The 23,044-nt window shown below is 44.6% G+C and overlaps 1 protein-coding gene across 1 annotated transcript in view; it reads left to right on the top strand.

The window, feature by feature from the left end:
• PSD3 (pleckstrin and Sec7 domain containing 3) overlaps window positions 1-23,044 on the top strand; it is a gene marked incomplete at both ends in the record, with an annotated part of 111,730 nt that overhangs the window by 24,725 nt on the left and 63,961 nt on the right. Inside the window, 5 exons of the mRNA XM_079548121.1 lie at window positions 7,146-7,352; window positions 7,457-7,537; window positions 10,854-10,966; window positions 13,409-13,467; window positions 17,409-17,498. Coding sequence (XP_079404247.1) covers window positions 7,146-7,352; window positions 7,457-7,537; window positions 10,854-10,966; window positions 13,409-13,467; window positions 17,409-17,498 — 550 coding nt within the window. The remainder of the gene's footprint in view (window positions 1-7,145; window positions 7,353-7,456; window positions 7,538-10,853; window positions 10,967-13,408; window positions 13,468-17,408; window positions 17,499-23,044) is intronic.

Here is a 23,044-nt window from a genome sequence, read left to right as displayed (position 1 = left end):
TCAGTGCATCTCCACCATGTCCGCCAACCACGTCCCTCAGTGCCACATCCACACAGTTCTTGAACACCTCCAGAGACGGTGACTCCAACACTTCCCTGCAGCATCGCTCTTTTGGAGAAGTTTTCCTCATATCCAACCTGACCCTCCCTGGGTGCAACTGTAGGTCTTATTGCTGTTACCTGGGAGAAGAGGCTTACCCCCACCTCACCACAGGTGGAAGTTTGAGGAAGTTTGAGGACTGATAGGATTTCTCCTTAGCCTCCTCCAGCCTAACAATCCCAGCTCCCTCAGCTGGTCCTCATATAAGATTTGTGCTCCACTCTCCTCACAGCTTCATTGCCTTTCTGTGAACTTGCTCCAGGGTCTCAATGTCTTGTAGTGAGGGGCACAACAATGAATGCAGTACTCAAGGTTTGGCCTCACCAGATCTGAGTACAGGGGGGCAATCACCTCCCTGCTCCTGCTGGCTGCACTGTTTCTGATACGAGCCAGGATACCCTCGGCCTTCTTGGCCACTTGAGCACACTGCTGGTTCTCAGCCCCTCTCTGGGGCTCTTCTGAAGCTGGTGTCGCTGTTTTGGCAGGTAGGGATTTGTCCCTTTGTCACATTAAAAATGTTAGGCCACTTGTCGTCATAGTGTCCCCTGCTGGAGGGTACTTTGGTAACTCGTGGTGAGGCTCTCATCACACGGTGCAGGTTTGCCCTGCTCTGGTTAACACAGTGCTTGTGGTGCAAGTTCAGTGAGACTTTGTAAAAGTGCCTCCATCTCCTAAATAAACTGTTGTTTTAGGCAAAAAGGGCTGCTGATTCCTCGCCTCTTCAGTTCCCAGCCTCCTCCAAAAGCAAAGCAAACAAAACAAATACCCAGGAGCTGACAAAAACAAAAAAAAGGTGGGGGGGAACATGGAGCAGCTGATCAGTTCCCAAAGCACTCTGTATAAAGCTGTAAGCAATTCTGCTAATCTGGCACGTGTTGGCATTCCTCCATTAAAGTCAAAGCCATGTGGGCCAGAAAGCCCCTGTTCACCCAAGCCCAGCATCTGCCAGCCTGAGGCAGTGCCGAGTGCAGGTTGCTGCCATGTCCGTTGGCCACATCGGGCTGTCCATCAAGCCTCAAGGTATCTTGTGGGTTCCTTTCCTCCTGCTGCTGTGTGGCTGTTGGGATGGAAGGCAGGCATAGTGGGCAGCAGCGCTTGAAAAGAACGGGGACCGGAGCGCACTTTACCATCTCTAACCCTACCATAGCGTTGAAAGGAGCATGAAGTTGAAAGGAAAACAAACCTGGATTATTTTTAGCGAAACACTTGTAGTTGGGTGGCAGTGAGCCAGTTTAATAAAAGACATACTGTCTCCTAAAACGATTGTAATCTTGTCTCTGTGTGGAGGGACTTTGTGTCCTAGCGCTGCAATCCAGTAAAGGCAGCATTTACAATGCAACCCTACCAGAATTGGCATGTTCAGAACATTTTAGCAGTTAGCTCTGCATTTATGATTAACAGGAATTCTTTTAATCAAAGAAAAAGGCATCTGATCTTAGGGAGCAAGAGCTTATTTTTAAGCAACACCATTCATTCAGTGCTGGAAAGTGACTTTGCGTATATGTTCATTGATTGCCAGTAACAGATTGTAGGATTTATCTGTTTTGTCTCCACCCTTTGTGACATGAAGGAGCTTGAGTACCTCTCACAGCTCCTTGGTGTCTCAGGTCTGTGCAGTCTATGCTCCCTCCATGTGTGCTCATGGATATCTCCTGATCTGCGCAGCAGTGAAGTGCAGCTGCACCAGTTCTCAAAGAGTGATCTACTTCAAAGCATGCCTTTGAAGAGAACTCCTTCTTAGGACTTCAAAGCTGATTAAATAGTTCAGAGTGAAATTGCACAATGAGTCATCTACCAGGAAAAAGCATTACTTTTTTAAAAACCTCCCGTGGTCTAATTTTGGAAGAGCCCTAGAACTGGAGGTGACTGGTAAATCACTGCTTGACATGGTTTTGGGCTCACTTCTGGCTCTGGAGAACCTGGTTCAGAGCAGCTCTCAGCCTGTCATTTGCAACAGCAACCAAGTCGTCATGCCCTCCTGCTGCCAGGGTTTCATTTCTGTCTAAGGCTAGGGTTGAACCAACCTGTTCAAGCACTTCAGCTCCTTCAAAATACAGCTCAGCCAGTGACACAAATTGTTCCTCATCTGCTCTAAAGCATGGAAGCGTGTTGCTGGCTGAGTATGAGCATTCCTCTGGAAGTTTGTGGGGCAGGGCTTCATTCTCTTAGGGAGAGATTTTTCACACAGCCTAGCTGGGCTCAGCAATCCACGCTGTTGTCAGTGACTCCTGTGTTTCTGATGTCTCTGCTGTTCTGCAAGGTGAGAGCTGCCATGGGGGCTGTTTGGGAACCAAAAGGCTTGGGGTGAAGGCATTTCAAACAACGAGCAATGTAGCGTGCAGCGTTAGCAGCCCTGGTTTTGCTCCGTGGCAGATGCTGCGTTCCTACTGCAGACAGCATTTGTTCTGGCCCTGGCTTCAGTGAGCCAGAACTCTTCTCCACCCTTCCTTATTTTTTATAATTGCTATGGTTTTGCTCTGATAGACTTTGGCAAATGCCCGACTTAGCCTGCTTTGAAGCAGAGCTCATAATAAGGGCATGCATGTTTGTTTGAGAGAAAAAAATGTGTTATGAACTGTGTTACTGCTGCTTTCCTCCTACTTTCAGGAGGAACTTCCACTTACTTGGAGTCCAAAAAACTCCATTTAGGTTGAGCCCTGAGCATTTTCTGGCTGGCGGCTGTGTTGGCTGCTCTTTTTGATATTTGAGTAGGAGCTCTTTCCCCATAGTGCAGAATGCTAATGTGCTTTTCTCTGGGACAAAACTGAGAATTATTTCCCCACAGGTTTGCTGAAAATTAAGAGCATCCCAAGGTCTGATGTGCCTGACACTGCAGGTATTCATGTTGAGGTTTCCATCTGCAGTCCTGTAGACTGGGAGATAGAAACTGAGATGCAGCATGCCTGGACCCTTACCTGTGGGTTAGTGGTCTTGCTCTCGTGCGTTTGGGAAGTTCTATCTGTTCACCAGCCCTCTTCAGCATCACTATGTGAAAGTTTGAATTTTGCGAACAACATCAAAAAGACAAAAATGAAAGTTAGTACAGAGGATTCTTGAACAGATCAAGTGTGCCAAATGCTGAGCACAGTGAGATACCTTGGTGTTAGGAGCTAAATCCCCATGCACCTTGTCAGTAATGAAGTAAAGAAAATGCTATGAAAAGTTTCAGACCCTTCCTGGCTGTTGAGGCATGCTATGGGAAAGCAGCTTTGCAGATGTTGCGGTCTGCATGTTTCATCTATGAGTACAGAGAATTAGTTTCTGCTGTTAGCACTGAATTTACTGCAGTGGCTGTTCATTGAATTGCTATAATTTCTGCTGGAAATAGTTGCCCAGGGCATGTGCATGCTCAGCTGAGAATATAGGAATGCTTTGGCAGAAGCAGCAGGGAGGATGGTCATTGCTGGGGACAGAAAAGAGGTGTCAGTACCTGATTTCAAGCCAGAACCCATGCACTGTGAGGCTAAAGAGGTTTGTTTTTCTGTAGCTTCTGTTTCCTGATAGAAAAGATCAATACAAGGATGAAGATCAGCAGCTGTTGCTGTGAAGGCAATTGGGAGTGGTACTGTTGCAATTTGGCCTTGAATACAGAATTAAGTGAAATATAATTTACTACATTTTCGGCCCACTTTTGTCAGTAAAAGTTTCTCATTTTGTATGACGAAGAGTAAAGCTGCATGAGAAATCCATGTCCAGTCATCTCTCTGTTTAAAGCCCTTTCTTGTCTCTATTTAGCTAGTAGTGCTGCTGTGGACTCCAGATGTTTAGAAGCTGCAGACCATGGAAGACAAGCCTGTCTCTGCAACACGGGTCACTCCTTGCCTTTTGTTTAAGTCCCTTATAGGCACTTTGCAGAAGGAAGCTGATGTCAATATCTGCATTCAGCAATGAGGGATGGATGGAAAGAGTATACCTGCAGAACCTGGAGGTGCCAGGAGATGTCAGCCCTTCCAGGCCCTGTTAAATTGACCTGTCCAGGAGGAACACAGAAATGACAGCTTGCCATAGCCATGCTGTGAACATAAGGTGTTTATATACCTAAGCCTTTGGTGGCACAAGCAGTGTCTACTCACTGTGTAGGAAACTTGAGAATTGAAGTCTCTTTCCAATTTCCCAGAACACGAGGCTTACAGACAACCTGTGTTATTGATTTGACCACCTTCTTGTATTTATTAATTAAGCAATGTGTTACTTAATTGCCAGAAGGACGGAAAGAAGCTGTGATTTGATTATGTGTACCAGGACTCTCAGCGAGAATGAAGAATTTAAATCGGGGAAGCTTGGGGGTGAGGTTTTTATGCAGCTCTGTCAGCTTCTTGCTGAGCTTTCACAGAATCACAGAAACACCAAGGTTGGAAAAGACCTACAAGATCATCCAATCCAACCATCCAACTACCACCAATAGTTCTCACCAAACCATATCCCTCAACACAAAATCCAGACATTCTTTGAACTCCTCCAAGGTTGGTGACCCATTCCAGTGCCTGACCACTCTTTTAGGGAAGTAGTATTTCCTGACGTCCAGCCTGAATCTCCCCTGACACAGCTTGAAGCCATTCCCTGTAGTCCTATCACCAGTTACACGAGAGAAGAGGCCGACCCCCAGCTCACTACATCTTCACTTCAGGTAGTTATAGAGAGCAATAAGGTCTCCCCTGAGCCTCCTCTTCTCCAGACTGAACAATCCCAGCTCCTTCAGCCGCTCCTCATTCCTCCTTCCTGCTCTGCATTGGAATGGCGGCCTGAGAGGCACAACAGAAGCCTGCAGCTCCTGCATGGTTCATTTCACCAAGTGGCAGACACTGGCATTTCTCTTTCTAAACTTCTGGAGGTTTGTGGTAATACTGACTCTTGCTGTGCACTGGTTCCTAACAGAGTGCAGATGTTCCTTGTCAGCTCTGGCCATCTTTCCAGGCTATAAATACTGCCTTTAGTAAAGAGTGGTGGTGAAACAGGCTGTGATTTATGAATGAGGTTGCACGAGTTGGCCTGGCTTTTGAAGTAGCTTTTGTGTGTGGAAAGCACTGTGGGTGTGTTAGCTTGCCTGTTTATCCTTTGCTCTTGTTCAGTGGTAAGAGATGGGTGTTCAAAACCTGTTGTAGCAGGTGTGAACGGATAAGGTGTTGCTTTGGCCACATGTCAGAGGAGTTGGAAATTTGCTTTCTTCACAAGATTGGAGTGGACCAAATTTAGCAAATTTGTAAGGAAATTTCAGATGTTGGCCAACCTTTTGTTGAAGAGGGCTAAAGAGATATTCCCCAAATCAACAGTGTGAGGATATTCTTTTTTATTTGCTTTCTGGGGTGGTTTGTGGGCAGTGTTCTGAAAGCTGTGTTTTCGTCATAAATCCCATGATAGACCACTGAGAATGAAGCCCTTATATTTATGCTTATGAAACACCTTATTATGTACACTTAAATAAATGCATATTTGTAAGAAGAGGATGTCTGTTTTCCCCAAATACTCAGTTAAAATTGAAGAAAAGAAAAAAAAGGAGGGGGGGAGAAAAAACAGAAGTTGTACTGAAGGTATGTTTGATTCTTCCATTTGATGTTACTCTGTAGGTAACGCTTCTTCCTCTAGTAGCACTGCATACCTCCCTCAATTAAACCGTATATGAAAAGAGAGGTAGGGCACAAGTGATGGTATGTGTTGAAGGTGGTGTGCAAAATAGCAAATATTTTTGTTCTTAGTTCACACTGCATGAAAATCTCATCATTGGAGGGCTAATAAAGAACCTTGCAGTAAACTGGTAGGTAATTGCTGCTGGAGTGATCAGTTGTGCTGACTGTGGCTTGTCAAGCCTGAAAATTGCACTGGCATATGAAACTCTGGCATGTCAAAGTGTTGTGTTTAAAATCATCTTTAACTCATTCCACTCATATCTGCCCTGTGCATGGCCTCTGCTGATCACACATTAGCTCCCTGTAAACTAAGACTTAGTGGAAAGAATTTCTGTATAGTACTTTTTTAAAAAAATAGAAATGCTGTCACACACACACAGAACTGAGATTGTGCATAAATTTTCACACAAGTATCTGGGAAAAGCTTTTGCAGACTTTAAAAAAAAAGGTTTTTCCATGTGCAGGGAGATGTATGTAGGGTATGCTCTCTTATGTGGAAGGTTTTTGCCTCTTTGAGGGGACAAGCAATACACAGCTTAGCCAGAACTTTCCTCCGGCAGCAGAAGTAGGAGGAATCTATAAATGTGTGATTTATATAAGGTGCCCTGGGACTGCTGAACATGCTGAATATCCTGACTCTGAGCAACTGATGAGGGAAATCACTACTGCCATGAGGGAACAGGAGGAAAGCGAGCAGCTCTCTGGGCTGGCCCGGTGGTTTATGTCTCTCTCCAGTTCTCCACACCAAGCTCCTTGCTGCAAGTCCTGCTGCTATCACTGGTGGAGCCTCCTGGTGGGATGCCTTCCGTGTGTGGGCTGCATGGAAGCTGCTAAGACTTCTGGGGAGGTTATCTGGGGAGTAGCATTGTTTCCAGGACAACTGGGGAAGAATGAGGAAGGGACTTGTGCTGATTCAGCATAGAGCTGCTGAACACCCTAGCTGGTTGGCTGCATTTTCCTGTGAAAAGTAGCTAATGGCTCGCTTATACAGAGACCTCTTTACACTGTTCTCAAACGCATTGGGTACCCGCTGCTTGCAGATGATTGGATTAAAAAATAATAGTTCAAGAAGTGAGAAGCCATTATTGTTGGTGCAGTTGTGGGTTGACTGTAGCAGATTGCCTTTCTGTTCAGTGAGCAGGTTTTGGACACGGCGTATTCAAAAGGTGAGTCTGAAGCACAGTGTGCTTCTAGGGTGGAAAACCCGTATTCGGGTCTCCATGTTTAACTGTTATACTCTAATGGCGATTAAATAAATGTCCCTGTTCTACACAATTCCTTCAATTAGTTGGTACTTGCTCTATCACGTAATATCACTTTTGTACTATTAATTACCTTCTATTCTAAGAGGAAGTAAATCCTTCTCAAAGCTGTGTGTTGTCGCCTTACTTTTTTTCTTCCCACATTTTTTGTATCTGATAGCGCTGCTGGACTACAGAATATGGTGTTAGACTCCAGTGCTGCCATGGGGAGCAATAAACTGCAGGAGAAAGATGCTGTTGGAGCCCTTGGCCATGATCTCAGCAATGGCAACAGCAGCAATTTGGAAGCAGCCAGGCACCTGGCTAAACGCCTCTACCATCTGGACAAATTCAAGCGCTCTGATGTGGCAAAGCATTTGGGTAAAAAGTACGTGCTGATGTGAGGACATATGTCCTGTTGTTCATGTTACTGATTTGGGGGAGTTCACTCTTGAATGACTGACTTTTCTTTTTTTCCTTCTTTGTTCAAAGCAATGAATTCAGCAAGCTTGTGGCCGAAGAATACCTTAAGTTTTTTGATTTCACAGGCATGACGCTGGACTTCTCACTCAGGTATATGCCTCTTTGCAAACCTGATGTTCTTGTTCTAATGACTGTGCTTTGTGCTCTGCTGTCCTGACTGAATAGTGGGAGTTTTAGATGGTAAAGAATGGAACTGACATATTCTGGGATGGAGCATTTCTCTCCTGTTTGGCTTGGCATGCCACCACTGTAGCACTGTTGGAGCAGTGGCATTTCCTGGAGAGGGCGATCTTTGGGTGGACCTGCGTAGATATGATCCTTGATCCTTTTCTCCTTCACAGGGAGAAAAATGACATATCAGTGAGCAGGAGGACTGCCAGGTGCAGCTGAGGAACGAAGGTGTTGCTCATGCTGAGCTGCATTGTGCTCACTGACTTTTTCACTGATGCCTTTTGGAGCTTGCTCTGCTTGGGTGCAGAGTGCAAAGCAGGGGCCAGGATTTCATGTGGCTCAGCAGCCCTCTTGCTGTGTCCCTCTGAGGCACCTAAAAATATGCAGAATGGCAAAAGCCTCTGTATTGAAAATGCCTATGAGTGTTTGGTTGCTGCCAGAATGGGTGTTTGAAAACCCATCCTTCAAGTTTTGTTCCTTTTTACACCAGAATTAGGCCTCAAATTAGGCCTCAGTTTGTTTTCAGGATTTTTTCTCAGGAGGCAGTGTACCAAATTTTTGTAGCAGTGGCCTACTGGCACAGTTGATGGATAGTTAAATGCTGACAGAAAAAGAAGAGGGATTTAAAGTGAGTTTCAATCATCTGACTTGGGTTACTCTAGAGGGTTATTATTTTTCACTAACTGTACAAACCCCAGAAGGCTGTGGGTTTTGTCAGTCCCCTTACAAATAATTTCCAGGAGGTCAGCTGCCAGCAACTGCATCTGAGTCGTTCCTCTGTCTGCAGGGCGAAAAACAGCACTCAAGTCCTGCACACTAACGGCAGTGGGAACACACCTGCAGAAGGAGTTAACAGAGTGCTACAATTCTGCATGCTCCAAGGAGCTGAGCACCAGCCCCCTGCAGGGTGGAGGATGCTGGTTCCTTGTTCTGGGTGTTAGGTGCCCTGAGGCGTGATTCTAAATATACCCATCTTTTAAATTGTGAAATCCAACACCTAATTATTTTGCAGCACATTTTTAGGCGGTCTCTTCTCCCTGTGGATCTCCGGTTAATATTAATAGTTGTGACCTTCTCTAAAATATGCTCTCTCTGGCATGATACTTAGATGCTCAAAGAACTTGAGCCAAACTGCAGAGGCTGACAGGCACCGTTAGCACATAGAACAGTCTGAAGTCAAAGGATCAGCACGAACCCCAGTGGTATGCTACCCCACATATGCAGGAGTGAGAAGTAGCTGTGCCATTACTGCTGGCTTGCTGGTGAGCCGTGGTTTGTTAAAGCATGGTGATGTGTTGGCACACCACAGCCCATAGCTGCAGCCCTGACCCGCATTACCCCTAGACTGTGTGAAGCTGTTGTACGGTTTGTAACACGGTTGACGGACAGTCCAGGATATAATGACAGTCATTCATTGCCCAGCTCTGCTTCCACATGCATGTCACCTTGTGTCACTCATGCATCTTTCTTGTTTATTTAACAAGTGTTCCACCATTTGCCAATCCGAGGGTTCTTTCAGATGGGTAAATGTACTGAAAACAAGGAGAGGCTTGTAGGTCTCTGTTGACAAGCATGAGCAGGGGCTATTGCTGGAGAGAGCCCGAGCTGGAAGAGCTGGGACAGCTAGTTGTCAAAAAGTTCCATTAGGGCAAGAAATAGGGTTGGATGAGAAATCCTGTAGAGACTCAATTATATGTACTTGTGAATTTAGTAATTTGCAATACACTGCATGTGAAATGAAGTTATTACCAGGCAGATCACACTCTGTATGGGTGTGAGATCACTGCAAGTATGGTCTGTCTCTGACCTTACATCAAAGAAAAACAATTAATATTATTCTTCCAGGTCAGACAGACTTTCAGTGCTTCAGCAGCATATTCCTCACTTCTCAGATCTGGTGTTTCAGTCCTATGAAATATTTAAAATTTGTCTGTTAGGCACTCATTTTGTATACCTTCTTGCTTCAGACCCAAAAAGTCTGTGCTTTCAGGCTTTTCTTAGAAGCATCTTAACAAATGAGTGTAGGCTGATAGCACTGAGGTCATCTCTTGGCTGCAGATGTGGGGATTTGGGTAGAAATGCAGTAGTTAAAAGAGATGGCTCTGGGGAGCCATCCACAATGAGGCCTTCCAGTAGTTGAAGGGAGCATATAAACAGGAGGGAGAATGGCTGTTTATGAGGGTGGATAGTGAAAGGACAAGGGGAATGGTTTTAAACTGAGACAGGGGAGGTTTAGGTTAGATATTAGGAGGAAGTTTTTCACAGAGGGTAGTGACACACTGGAACAGGTTGCCCAAGGAGGTTGTGGATGCCCCGTCCCTGGAGGCTTTCAAGACCAGGCTGGATGTGGCTGTGGGCAGCCTGCTCTGGTGGTTGGCGACCATGCCTGTGACAGGGGGGTTGAAACTTGATGATCATTATGGTCCCTTTCAACCCAGGCCATTCTGTGATTCTATGATTCTTGATGAGATTTGGCTGCAAAAGGCTAGCTTTTCTAGCAGGAGCAACAGTGGAGTGGGAAGAGGTAGATGAAGAAGTCCCCTCTTTTTGCACAGGCTGTGCCCCTGTATGCATCTGCCCTCTGCCCAGGACTCAAAAGCAGTAGCAGTGCAGGTTTTGCTCTTTCTGCTACTGATGCACAACAGGAGAAATTTCTGTCCTCTTTCTCTCGTTTTCTGCAGGGCACATGGCCACACTGCCCTTCTGCAAGGTGACTGTTGGGTCATGGCTGCTGTGTTACATGTCCCACCAGAGGGAGGATTTCACATTCTGTCCCAACTCCAAGTCCTTAGTGCATATGCCTCACTTCACTGCCTGGATTAGTTCCTCTGATTTTGATGGAAATAATGATGGCTGTAAAGTTAAAAGGTGCAGGCAAAAAGGGCAGAGAACATCCTGGATGTATGTTGTACATGACCTGTTCCAGTGTCTTACCTGAAGAAATGAAAAACACTGAAAACTAAGAAAAATTAGTTCAGTTATTAAATTTGCTTGTTAGCTGGTATATTCCATGGTTAAGACCAGTGGTAGTTTAACTCCTAGTTCATGTACTGTGATGTTGGAATTAACTGTGCATGGGTTGATAGTCTGTTTTTCCTTGACAGGCTTCTTGGAACCAGCTGTTGGGCATGTGCTTATGTATTTCTTAAGCTCTGTAGCTATGTATGCTTCCCCTGTCTGAGGGGGATAGAAGGATTTATGATTTTAATTTCTCCTTTCTATGCAATTCTTTTAGGAGTTTCTTTAAAGCCTTTTCCCTTATTGGAGAAACTCAGGAACGAGAGAGAGTTTTAGTCCACTTTTCCAGCAGATACTATCAGTGTAATCCAAACACCATTTCTTCTAAAGGTAACTTTGCTTTTTATAAGAAGATGTTTAGTCTCCTTCTATCCTCCCCTTGTTTGTATGGTTGCATGTAGGGTGATGTATAACTGTTGTGCCATGCTTTAGAAATTGCCTGTTGTTAGCATGGAAACCCTTCATATTGTCCACACGTAATCATGTGTAAAGATCTTCAGGCATCCTCAGTGTAAATTCTTAGTTGCAGCCTCTTCAGATTTAAGTGCCTGCAGTTCTGTTTTTCGGTCCCCCTGACTCTGAGTGTGTGTGGGTGCCTGCACTCTAGCTACAGTAAATGAGAATGCCACCTTATCTGGAAGTGATGCAGTTCATTTTTCATACACCAATCCATGCTTGTTTCTTCTCACACACTGATGCTGCACATGCCCATTCTTGCCAGTTACGTAGGTGAATTTTGGGTGCTGTAGACCCTGGCGAGTTTTCATCTTTACTAACATCAGTCAGAGTATTGCCTCCTTGCCAGTGTTTTCAGTCATTTTGGAAACTGATGAGAAAAATAAACAAGCAAGCACACAGATCGAACTCGAAAAAGTTGGCATTCAAAAGGAGGGCACACTGTCAGCTGGCATGGCTCCTGCGTTCAGTCAGCCACACCAGCAGTGGAATGTGACTGTAATTCCAGTGCTGGCTGATCACACACTGAGAAAGCTGAGAAAGGAAGGAGGGTGAAAAAGAAATATGCACAGGCTGAACTGTGCCTCTGGTTCTCTAGTGTAACTAAGGAGAAGCTGCTGCATTTGGAAGTGCTGTCTTGTTTACTTACCCCTTGTTTTGTGGTTAACCCTTGTTATAGTGAGATGGTATTTGCCATTTGCCCTCATTATATCCTTTTAGCTTCTCTGGCTTGCCTGTCAGACAAGAGAATAGGTAGCAGTAAGGTGTGATCTGCTCCTGTGCTATCTCTATCCTCTTTCTTATGCCTTTCTTATTTTAAGTCAGGACAGGCAGTAAGTAAGAACAAGCATGTCTTTTACAGATTAAAACAATGATTTGTGTTTTGATGTGGCTGCCTTACTCTAGTCCAAGTTGCAGAAAGTACATTTCCAGTTCAGAGCCTGAACAAGTGCCTGGATTAAAGTGAGTCCTGTAGACTTTGCATAGGGTTTTAATGTTGATGCTGAATTTCCACTGTCAGTAGTCAAGTAGTGCACTGCAGAAATGTGGTGTTTGTTTCTTTCAGTGGAAATCCAGGATTGCATTTGGTTTTCTCTTTTCTCCTTTTCCTTCTTAGTCCTCTGGTTATATTTGCGATTTGGAATTGGGAATGCAGGCTGCTGTGGAGAAATGGCACAGACCTGAACAGAGGCACCACAGTCTCAGATTCAAGCTGCTTCAGACTTACTATCGTTAGTGATGATAGTAGTACTTCTTTCACTCCGTGCTTTGCTAGAATTCTGTCACATTGGTTGGGTAGTAGGCCCTGTATGAGCATGATAAGAAAACATAGTAGTTGTCTTGAGGGTTGTCTTTTTGTAAAGGCCTTAGGCCTGTGATCACACAGTCTTACTGACTTTTAAGATATGTATATCCCCGTCCACCATTTCTCTTCTTTTACAACACGGGAATCTGTATGTGATTTGGCTACAAGAGATTTTAATTGCATCTCACTGCAGGATGTCTTTGCTTTATAAGTGATCATTTTTCTCGCCTCTGTGAGAGAAGAGAAGATGACATCTGGTGTTTATAAACAAGAGAACAGATAAGTTATTTTTCGTAGTGTAATAGATGTTTGGAAACTGAATTTAAGCATTTGGAGATTGAATTTAAAAGAAATGCGTGGAAAATGAGGAACATGAGAGTGGTGTCTACTTTTGCAAATGTTGATCCTTACTGACATTCCAAGCTGTACGGCAGTGACTCTGGGAGTGCAGTCAGGAATAGTGTGTCTTTTCTGGTGCCTTGTGGAGGACCTGTGATCAGGAGGTCATGCAAGACCTCCTTAGACATTGCTGGAGTACTCACTATCCAGCACGAAGTCTAGGCAGTGAAAATAAATGGCTGAAGTTATTCAGAATTCTCCACTGAACTGAGGAGAGGTCCAGAAGGAGAGAAAAACAAATACAGTTGTTACGTTCTATCATACTGTACGGAAAAATAGCCGTTTTCTGTCTTCACTTTCTGTCCTAAACAGATAAAATAAAAAGGAATTAATTCAAGCTATGGTACTGATGTCAGCATGGTTTCCTGTCTAGTTTGCTTCATTTGTGGGTGCTGCAAGATAGTTTTGACATTCATTAAAAGGTGAAAGAAAGGTTGCTCTGTTTTGGCAACTGTGGAATGACCTCACTGTTTGTTTATTTATTTGTATTTCTTGATAAACAGATTACCATTAAAAAAAAAACAGATTCAATTAGGCTGTGAGGCTTGTTTTCATCCATCCTTAAGGGTACAGTCTTGAGTTTGCATGTGACTGGTTATATCTCTCTGCAGATGGAATTCACTGTCTCACGTGTGCCCTGATGCTGCTAAACACTGATCTGCATGGCCACGTGAGTATGAACAGCTTCATATAGATTGTTCCTGACAACTCTGTGCCTGGAGGTAACAGTCTTCTGGCAACAGAATCCCCTTGCTGATGGGCTGATTCTAAAGTACTCTGAACATCTCTGTTGCAGACAGCAAACAATGAGGTGGTTGTTCTCCCTGAAACTGCTGTAGTACAAGGCAGAACTGTCCAGCATGCCCAGGAGTACACAGGTCTAGGCCTGGTGCTGCACCTGATTTTACCATTATGTGTGAAGAAGCTCCTTGTCATTGAGCTCCTTCTTTTCTTGTCTCATCCCCATCCTTTCCTGATGATGGCAGGTGGTTCTGGCTGGGGAACTGTTGTTGGGATTGATTTCTCCTTTCCAGTATGTAAAAATACTTGGAAAAGTGGAAGAAGGAAGAGAAGTGAAGAGAAACTGGGAAAGTCACAAGGGGAAGGTGTTGGTTGTAGGCCTTATGCTGCAGAAGGAAGATCTGGTAGAACCAGAGTTCTGCTCAGCCAGGGTAATTATGAGGGTGCCTGAAGGCAAGAAAGTGAGGAGGGGTGTGGATACCCTGAGCTGAAGCTCCGCATTCCCCCAGCAAATTCCTCTCCCCAGTGGCTGCCTGGGGGAAGTAATTTTCTAGCTGAAATTTTCTTAGTCACACTGGAGCAAGGTGCCAGCAGCCCTAGGACATGTCTTTCAGCACTCATGGCGCTGAAATGGGCTGCTATGCATAGTATTCCTGTAGTGGGAGGTGTTCTCTGTCCTTACAGAGCAGGGATGTGGGTTGGGCAGAAGGTGACAGAGGCTTGTCCATGACCATTGGCGTGACCAATGGGACAGGGGTAGCCTGGGCTACATGGTGGTGGGTCTGTCTGCAAGGGTTGCTCAGCCCCTGTGGGGCAGAGCTCTGTAGTGGGTGCAGGTAACAAAGCCAAGGCTTCTGTATGCTTCTCCAGGGATTTTGATGCCCGCTTCACATTGATTGAAGATTCCATTGATCTGAAGATAGTAGGAGCAGGAGAGGAAGGGGAGTTGTAAAGAATTTTGTCCCTGGAAGCTGGGCTTACCTTAGCTTAGAAGTGCGTGGGACAGTGAGTGGAATTTGGGGAGCATGCCTTGGTGTAATTCTCAACCTTCTCTGCTTCCCTTGATTACATTGCACTGCCTGCACAGGTATTCTGTTACACAGGGTAGCAAACAGCCTGGCACAACAGGGAGGGAGGACTGAATATTGTGCCTGAGCTGGCAGTGTTGCGTATTGCTCTCTGTGATTCTTTAGTGGGCTTTTTTTAGATACTGGAGGGAGAGAGGTGCTCTGGCCCTTCATTGCTGCTGTTGATTTGCAGCTGAAACTGGGATGGTTGAGTGATATACAGTGTAACGTTGGAGACTGTATGGACCTACATGTATGGAGCTCTAATGTTTGCCAAACTTCTGCATATGTATTGCTTCTCTCTGTCCCTCTGGGATTTCCTTTAATTTTGGTATTCTTCTTACTGTTTTTCATTTTTCTGCATAGCTGGTAAGTTAGGCATTTCTGACTTGGAATGCAGCTCCTTGCACAAATATACTAATTGCCTGTTTCCTAACAAAGACATAATGCTTCAATCTGACCTGAGCATGATTCTACAAGAGCAGAAAACAAATGAGTTTGAGCTTGTCTACACTGAGCTTTTTTTTGTTGCTGACAATACTAAAAGTAACTGCAAATACTTTTGTTTCATAGTGAGCTCGATTTCTTGTAAGGCCTCCTGTTTGTACCTTCCCTTAACTCTTGTAGACAAACTCTTACTTTTTCCTTTATTTGCCCCTGCTTTACAACACTTCTTTCTCTTCATAAATACAGCATTTTTGCTAGCTATGTCTTGGAGATGCATGCTCGCTTTTCTGCAGGCAGGCCATTATCCAGACTGTAAGAACATGTTAGAGAGGTAACTGTGTTCAGGGTAGCTCTAGACTTCCACACAGTTTTGGAACCTGCATGGCACTGTGTGGAGACATTAGCTATGGTCCTGAAGCAAAACAGCCATTCATTTGGAGTACTAATTATCTCAATAAGTAAACTGGACCATACTGCAGTTGGGCTTGGTCAGTGTGGAGAATTACAAACTGCTATGGAGGAAGCAAACAGAAACAGTCTGATATCTGTAACAGGGAAGAAAGAAGGTGTTTGCACGTTTATGAGAACAGCTCCAGCTTGCGCCCAAAAACTGCACTTATGAGCTGTATTCAGCAACCAGAGGGCCAGGGTTGTAGCCCTACTATGTTGTTAAGATCTTTAATGATGTGGGAAGCGCTGTGTGCCCCTCTGGAAGTAGGGGTATTCCTGCATGTCTGCTTTTTGCAGAACTATGTGGCCAAAGACTGTGGAATCTCCCTTTGCATCTAGATAGGGTTGATAGTCAAGGTTTGGTGAATTCCCAGTTTTCTCTAGGCCTCTGTTATGGAATGGGAGTAGTTGAGCAGCCCAAGCAATCATGTAGCTGTAGCATTGAATAATCTATGTTACTGACTCATCCCTTTCTTGGCTTTTAACTTCTGTCTGCATAAAGCTCTTCCAGAGTAGGCTGTCAATATTTCACATTTTATTGGCAAGACAGGGCAGAGGGCATAAAGTTGGAAGGCTGCTTCCTCAGGGGAATAGTAAGCAGTCTGTTTTGCATGCAGAAACAAGGCAGGTACCTTGTAATGCACTTACATTAGTCAGAGGGAGCAAGTGCAGCAACACTGCTTATTGGGACACAGTACTGCAGGTGGAGGTTTGCAGCTTGGTAGCCTGATAGAGGCTAACTCTCAGTTGACCTAGAAGATTATGGTTAGTTTTTATTCTGCAGCCAGGGCATACCCTGACCATGGAGTAGACTCACCACCTTGTCCTCTCTGGCATCTGTAGAAATACTGTGGTCATCAGAGAATCCTGATTTCCCATTGTTCCTGTAGTGTTTCTTCTTATGCTTTCTTTTTTATCAATTTGATATTACCATTTCTGTCTGCTCACAAGGCTTCCCACATGCAAGTTTGGGGTTTTTAGCACACGGGGCGCTAGGGAGACCTAGCACAGGCACTTTCTCTGATGGCTGACTGAGACTGAGATTCAGGAGCAATTTAAGGCAGCCTCAAGCCTCCACGTGAGGTGATTTTGGACCAGCAGGCATTTGCTGAAAGACTGTGGCTCAGCTGGATAATTTCAGACAATGAATGAAGTAGAAAAAGTATTACCTGGAAAGGTCAGAGAATCATAGAACATTCTGAGCTGAAAGTGACCACGGATCATTGAGTCCACACCCGGCTCCGTACAGTGCTGCCCAGGATTCAAATCCTATGTCTGAGAAGTTGTCCAAACACTTATTTGATTTCTGGCAGCTGGGGCATTGGCTACTGCCCTGGCAGCCTGTTTGTTGCCTACTGCCCTCTGGTGAAGAACCTTTCCTAACGCACCCCTGATCCTCCACTGGCAGCAGCTCCACCTCAAGTTAATCTCAGCGCTGTGACTCAGAAAGTGGGTGCTTCTGTGTATCTAACTGTTGCAAGGCAGTTGTTACTGGACGATTGGAAAGCTAAGAGAAAGGTCTGGAAAGAGCCTCAGTTTTTTTGTTTCTTTGTGCCTCGCAACAGAATCAAGTAAATATTTTCTCTCAGAGACTGATAGAATCTTTGGAAACATGGGGGTGGAAGGCACAATGCATATACCAGTGAGCTTTAGCACCGCCCTGTTCATTACTCTACAGTACTTAGCTTTTTTCTATTCAGATAGGCCCAAATGCACTTTGCTGTTTCCAATTAAGTTCACAAAGAGATGCTTGCCTTTAAGTAATGTTGGGAATGACTTCTTAGTAACATCTGCCTTGGGCTTGATTTAAAGCTGGGAGATGTAATTTATCTGAGATGTTGCATGTTTATGTCATTTTAGGAAGTAGCATGGCTCTAGTGCTTTGTTTCTCTGTCATCTTTTCCAGAACATTGGGAAAAAGATGACCTGCCAAGAATTCATTGCTAACCTCCAGGGGATGAACGATGGTAAAGACTTCCAAAAAGAACTGTTGAAGGTAAGAAATGAACTGCAGAACGTGGGTCTCAGTATCATTGAGACAGCTCACACCCTGCTTGTGTTTTCTGAATTGTAAAACAGACTGTATTTCTTCTCCTAAACTATATGCAGTATATACAATGTATATTCTATTGTTCTCCTTCTGCCTTTACTTGAAGATGACTGAGACTACATGCAGCATGAACAGTCAAGACCTATCTTCAGTGGGGCTAGCTTCAGAGCCATATGTCTTAAAAGCTCAGGTGGCCATGCAGTCTCAGATTGCTGTCTCTTGATTGAATCAGAGAGAAGCAGCCAGTTGGTTCTGACTATTGAATACGTAAGGACTAATCCTGAATTGTGTATCTGGAAGGCGAATGGTTTTTCATCAAAGGTGCTTTGGGGTTTTCACGTCAGAGCAGATGTAATTTCAGATTACAATGTGCTGTCTGGTACAGACTGCTTTGCTTCAGATTTTATTCATTAAGTTTATGCCAGTAGTTAAATCTGAAGAACTGGGAAAGAGGCTGAAAAGGGTGGATCTTGTTTCATTGTCGGTAATAATGAGAATGTTTCATTTCTCTTTTTGTGTGATTGTTGGCATGAAACAGCAGTCTGTTTTAATGAGGAGTGCATACACCAGAGTTCATAATTTTTTTTTGTAATGGAAATAATAATGAGAGGTTGCTGCATCTGAGGTCTGACCCAAAGCCTATTGAGGTAAATCAAAAGAAGTGCTGCCCCTTCTGTGGGCTTTGTAAGGCCTATTGTGAATTGCAGATGAACCTGCATAACTGTAAGTGGCAGTCTTTGTTTTCTGGTAATTGGTAGTTTCTCCAGTTTCTCCAGCTTTCTGGGGAGGACAAGACCAAGTGCCAGGTCCTGCACTTTGGCCACAACAACCCCAGGCAGCACTGCAGGCTTGGGATAGAGTGGAAGACTGTGTGGAAAAAAAGAACCAGGGGGCATTGGTCGGTACTTGACTGAACACGAGCCAGTAGTGTGCCCACGTGGCCAAGAATGCCAATGGCTTCCTGCCTTGTATCAAAAGCAGTGCAGCCAGCAGGAGCATGGAGGTGATCATCCCCCTGTAATCATTACTGGGGGGGTTGAACCTCGAGTACTGTATTCAGTTTTGGGCTCCTCACTAAGAGACACACATTGAGGCCTTCATATGTGTTCAGAGAAGGACAACAAAGCTGTGAGGGGTCTGGAGCTCAAGTCTTATGAGGAGTGGCTGAGGGAGCTGGGATTGTTCAGTCTGGAGAAGAGGAGGCTATGGGGAGACTTTATTGCTCTCTCAACTGCCTGAAGGGAGGTTGTGGTGAGGTGGGGGTGGGCCTCTTTTCCTGCACGGCTGGCGATAGCACTAGAAGGGAATGGCCTCATGTTGTGCCAGGGAAGGTTCAGGATGGATATCAGGAAAAATTTCTTCTCAGAAAGAGTTGTCAGGTGCTGAAATGGGCTGTCCAGGGAGATGGCTTAGTCACCATCCGTGGAAGTGTTCAAGAACTGTGTGGGTGTACACTGAGGGACAAAGTATAAAGGGGAAATATTGGTGGTAGGTGTATGGATATCTTGAAGGTCTTTTCCAACCTTGGCAATTTTGTGTTTCTGTGATTCATTGTAAGGAACTGGGAATGTAAACTCAAACCCCTTGTTATTAGTTTTCACATCTTTATTTTTAAGATCTGAATGCAATGCTCATCTGTCAGTAGCATCGCTTGATTTTTTTTCATGGAAGTTCATTTCTTACCCTGTCATAGAGAGATGTGTTAAGATTAATTTTCAAGCTAATTGCAGCCCTTATTGAATAAAAAGGTCTCCAGGCTGTGTTTAAATAACCTTCAGAGTGTACTGAGGAGAGATTTCCACTGGTTCTTACCTGCTGTTTATTTTTCTGCTGACAGAAGTACGCAGTTGAGGCTGAATCTTGGTGTTTATTATTGACCTTCAGACTAATGCTGAGACTGGCTGGCTCTTTGCCAGCCCACTGAGAGCAAGAGAATGGGACTCAAGATGTACTGGAGGCAGTAGGATGGAAGAAACCTGGTGCCAGCATCCTGCTTCATTTGAGATGTTCTGCCTTTCTCTGCATGCTGCCCTAATGCTTTCGGGACAGATGTGGCACCCAGCTGTGGTTTGTCATCTCACTTGTCTGAAGATATTCTAGATGTTCTGCCCCTTGTTCTATTAATGTACTGGTGAAGAGAAGCGGAGCGCGTGGCAGTGAACATACATTTCAATTGCTACATTACTGTGTCCACAGCAGCTACCCTGACACAAGTTGTGTGATTACAAAGATTTAGCTGAAATTAAATTTGCATTAGCGTCAATAAATTAAATTCACAGAACCCTGCTTCAGCACAGTGCTGAAGCGCTTTTGGCTTGCTGGTGCGTTAGCAGGACGGCTAATGACAAGCATCTGAGGCTGCTGGCCGATTCCCTGCAGCTCTTCAAGGCTTCTGTGAGAGAAGGACCATTTCCACAGGGTGGCAGTGTGCCCCTGCGAGAGCGAGATACTGACACCCACGATGTGGTTGGGAAGTAATTGTGCTTTTCTGCCTCTGGTCCTCCTGCATTCCCCTTGTGGCTCTGAGATGAGCGTTGCATCACTGTACAAAGTCTGCAGCTTTGCATAGCCAAGCCCCAAAGCAAAGCTGAGCAGTGTTGGAATTGCAAGAACAGGGGAGAGGTCTTAACAAGTGATTTACAAGTGGTATTCATCCAGGACTTGGAAGTGCACTGCAGCTTTTGTGGTGGGTCTGAAACACAAAGTCAGTCAGGGCTGCAAATCGTGCTTGAGATATCCAGAACACTCAGGGCTTGCAGGCGGAAGTCAGGTCAGTTGCTACAATTTCCCTTAGTTCCACTGAGCACAAAGTATAGCCTTGGGTGCTTGTTTTGTCAGAATGGGAAAAAAGGCTTTCAGTGGGCATGTATGAATATGTGAGGAAATTCAGTTCTTCTTTATACATGATCAGCCTCAGAAAACTTTGGATGTGAGATCTGGTTGGACTTTTCTCCCTGCTATTCCCATGGAGGACCCTACCTTTGTTTTATTTTTTATTTTTTATTTTTTCCCAACAACAAGGCCACTGTGGTAAACATCATCAGGCATTGTTGTTCAGACCATAATTCTCAGTGTCATTGACAGTGCTTTGGGAATGGGGATTTTCTTCTGGCTAGCAGGCAAATGAGAAATGCTAATATGGTTTCACTCACTGTGTGTTTTTTTGTCTGTTCATTAACAGTGAAAATGGTTTCACTTTTGTACACCCATCTGCACAATGGCTCATCTCTTTTTCCTTTTTTCTCCCTCCTTCTGTTGGAGCTGAGGTTGCCTTTAGAGCTAGGACCCATAATGGCAAGTATGCCAAACCTCTGATTAACAGTGTGTTTCTCCCTATGAGATCTGCTTGCAGTATTCATATATTCAGTGCTTTGCCAGGCAGACAGATAAATGCACCTTCCATTTTATTCCATTTTAGTTCTGGTTTGACCATCTGTCACACTTCCCATTAATCTGCCATCAGCTGCTAGTAAAGGCCAGAAGTAGAGGCAGTAGCCTGATTTTCATTACGTGCTGTCAGTGCATGTAGACCTGAGTGTTGTAGTTTATACTTATTGCAGAGTTCCTGTATACCTTCAAAGTGGAAGCAACTCCTTGTAAATAAGAAGCAGCATCCCAAGCTGTGATTCACTGAATCACAGGACTATCTTTGTGGGGCTGACCGGCGTTAAAGGTGAATCAAGCCTTTTAAATCCAGGCAGATTAAGGTTATTGAAATGAAATTTTTCAAAGTCAAGAAAACCTTTTGTAACTCCTGTTCTTTGGCTCTGAGCTCTCACACTCCAAGCATACAAATAGTCTTATTTTATATCAAGCTGGGTAAGGTGATCCTGAATTACTAGCAGTGTTTTCTTTTCAGCTTTGATCTGTAGCCAAGGTCACTGTGCCATTGTGAGTCTAAGTCTTGGAAGGAGGCTTGTGAGTACAAAGAATTGTGACTACCCTTGTTCTGGCTGGTGCTGCAGTACTCTGGTATGGGTGGGCTCAGTGCTTACCCCTAAGGTAGACTGTGAATGGCTTTCTTAGCAGCATTTACAGATGGAGACAAGTGGCAGATTTTACCAAGACCAAGAAACATAAAGAGACTCAGCCACAGCACTGATCTCTTCAGAGCAGGTGTACCTGAAACCCCAGGTTAGCTACTGCAAATGCCACTGCAGAAGGTGAAAAAGCAGGAGAGATTCTGCACCTCCATTAGTGAGAGAGAGCTGAACACATCAGAAATAGTTACAACAACAACTGCATCCAATATGTGGGCTGTTAGCCAGAGGGAATCCATTACCAGATCATTGTTCGTTTATTCCTGCAGAAAGGCAGGCCATGGTTAGTATCCAGCAACTTTGAAGGGAAATGAAGTCACTCTAGGGGAATATCGGGAACCTCAGGAATCTCATGCCTACGCTGCAAGATTAGCTTACTGCAGCCTAATTCCTCCTTATGCTCACACCAGCTTTAACCTGATATAGTCATACCATCTCCACTGATTGTACTGTTATGTAACTATTGTCTTCCTTCATTTTAAGGTCTTCCTTCCTTTGTGAGAGTGGGTAATAAAGACAAAATAGTCTAATTTTGGCCATGCTTCATTTCCCACAGGCAGTGTGGCCCTACCTAATGCTGTGCTGGTAAAATGGTGGCCACTGTGTCTTCCTCTTTCTTCTTGTTCCAGAAGGGAAGCAATAACAAAGAACTTTCTTATGTGAAGAAGAGTGACCCAATCCTACAGAGTGTGCCAAGAGCCATCTCTGAAGAAATGGATCCCTGCATTTTTTAGGCAGTACTTCGATTGTGTGATGCTTTAGGCCATGTGCTGAGATCCCACCTGCCTGTGTTGTTCCGCATGTGTCCAAATTCCTTGGCATCTGTAGTGTCTAAGATAACTTGTTTATGGAGAATCATGGGAGTTCGTTGTGTCACAATTGCATGGGTTGTGCTGGAAGGAGCTACTAGGAGTCTACCTCCATTTCTGTACATCTGCAACACCCCTGCTGCTCCTGACTCTGGTGACTCTGTTGTGCCCCAGGAGGAACACTGAACACAAGCTGTACCTGTCCATGTGTCTTCTGGTGGAGGTGGTGGCTCTTATCCAAGGTATCAGGCAGATCACCAAGCTGAAGGGGCTGGGATGCTTGACAGGGACTTGGCTAGAGCCCAGTAGGGACTGCTGATGGAGATAAGACTCCAGTCCTGCATAAAATATCTGCTTTTTCTCAAAGGCTATGTTTTTGGCTGGGCTTTATCTCCCAGAGAAGCACTGTAATCAAGTGACCAAATTAAGTGGGAGTCACTGGTGCTGAACTCTTCTGAAGAACCAATCTCCCTTAATTTCCTAAATGATATTAATTCTTGATTAGGATTCTTGGGATATGCAATTTCCTATAGAAGCTGCAAGGTAGAGTTTATCTCATTTTACTGTCAGTTCCCTGCACTTTAATTAAGGCATACCTTTTTTTTTTCTTTTTTTTTTTTTTTTTGCCAGTCTTTGTCTCCTA

This window comes from Tetrao urogallus, assembly GCF_951394365.1.
Source record: "Tetrao urogallus genome assembly, chromosome: Z".
Taxonomy (NCBI): domain Eukaryota; kingdom Metazoa; phylum Chordata; class Aves; order Galliformes; family Phasianidae; genus Tetrao; species Tetrao urogallus.
The sequence above is the reverse complement of the archived record's forward strand: the minus strand, read 5'-3'. Positions and strand labels throughout refer to the sequence as shown.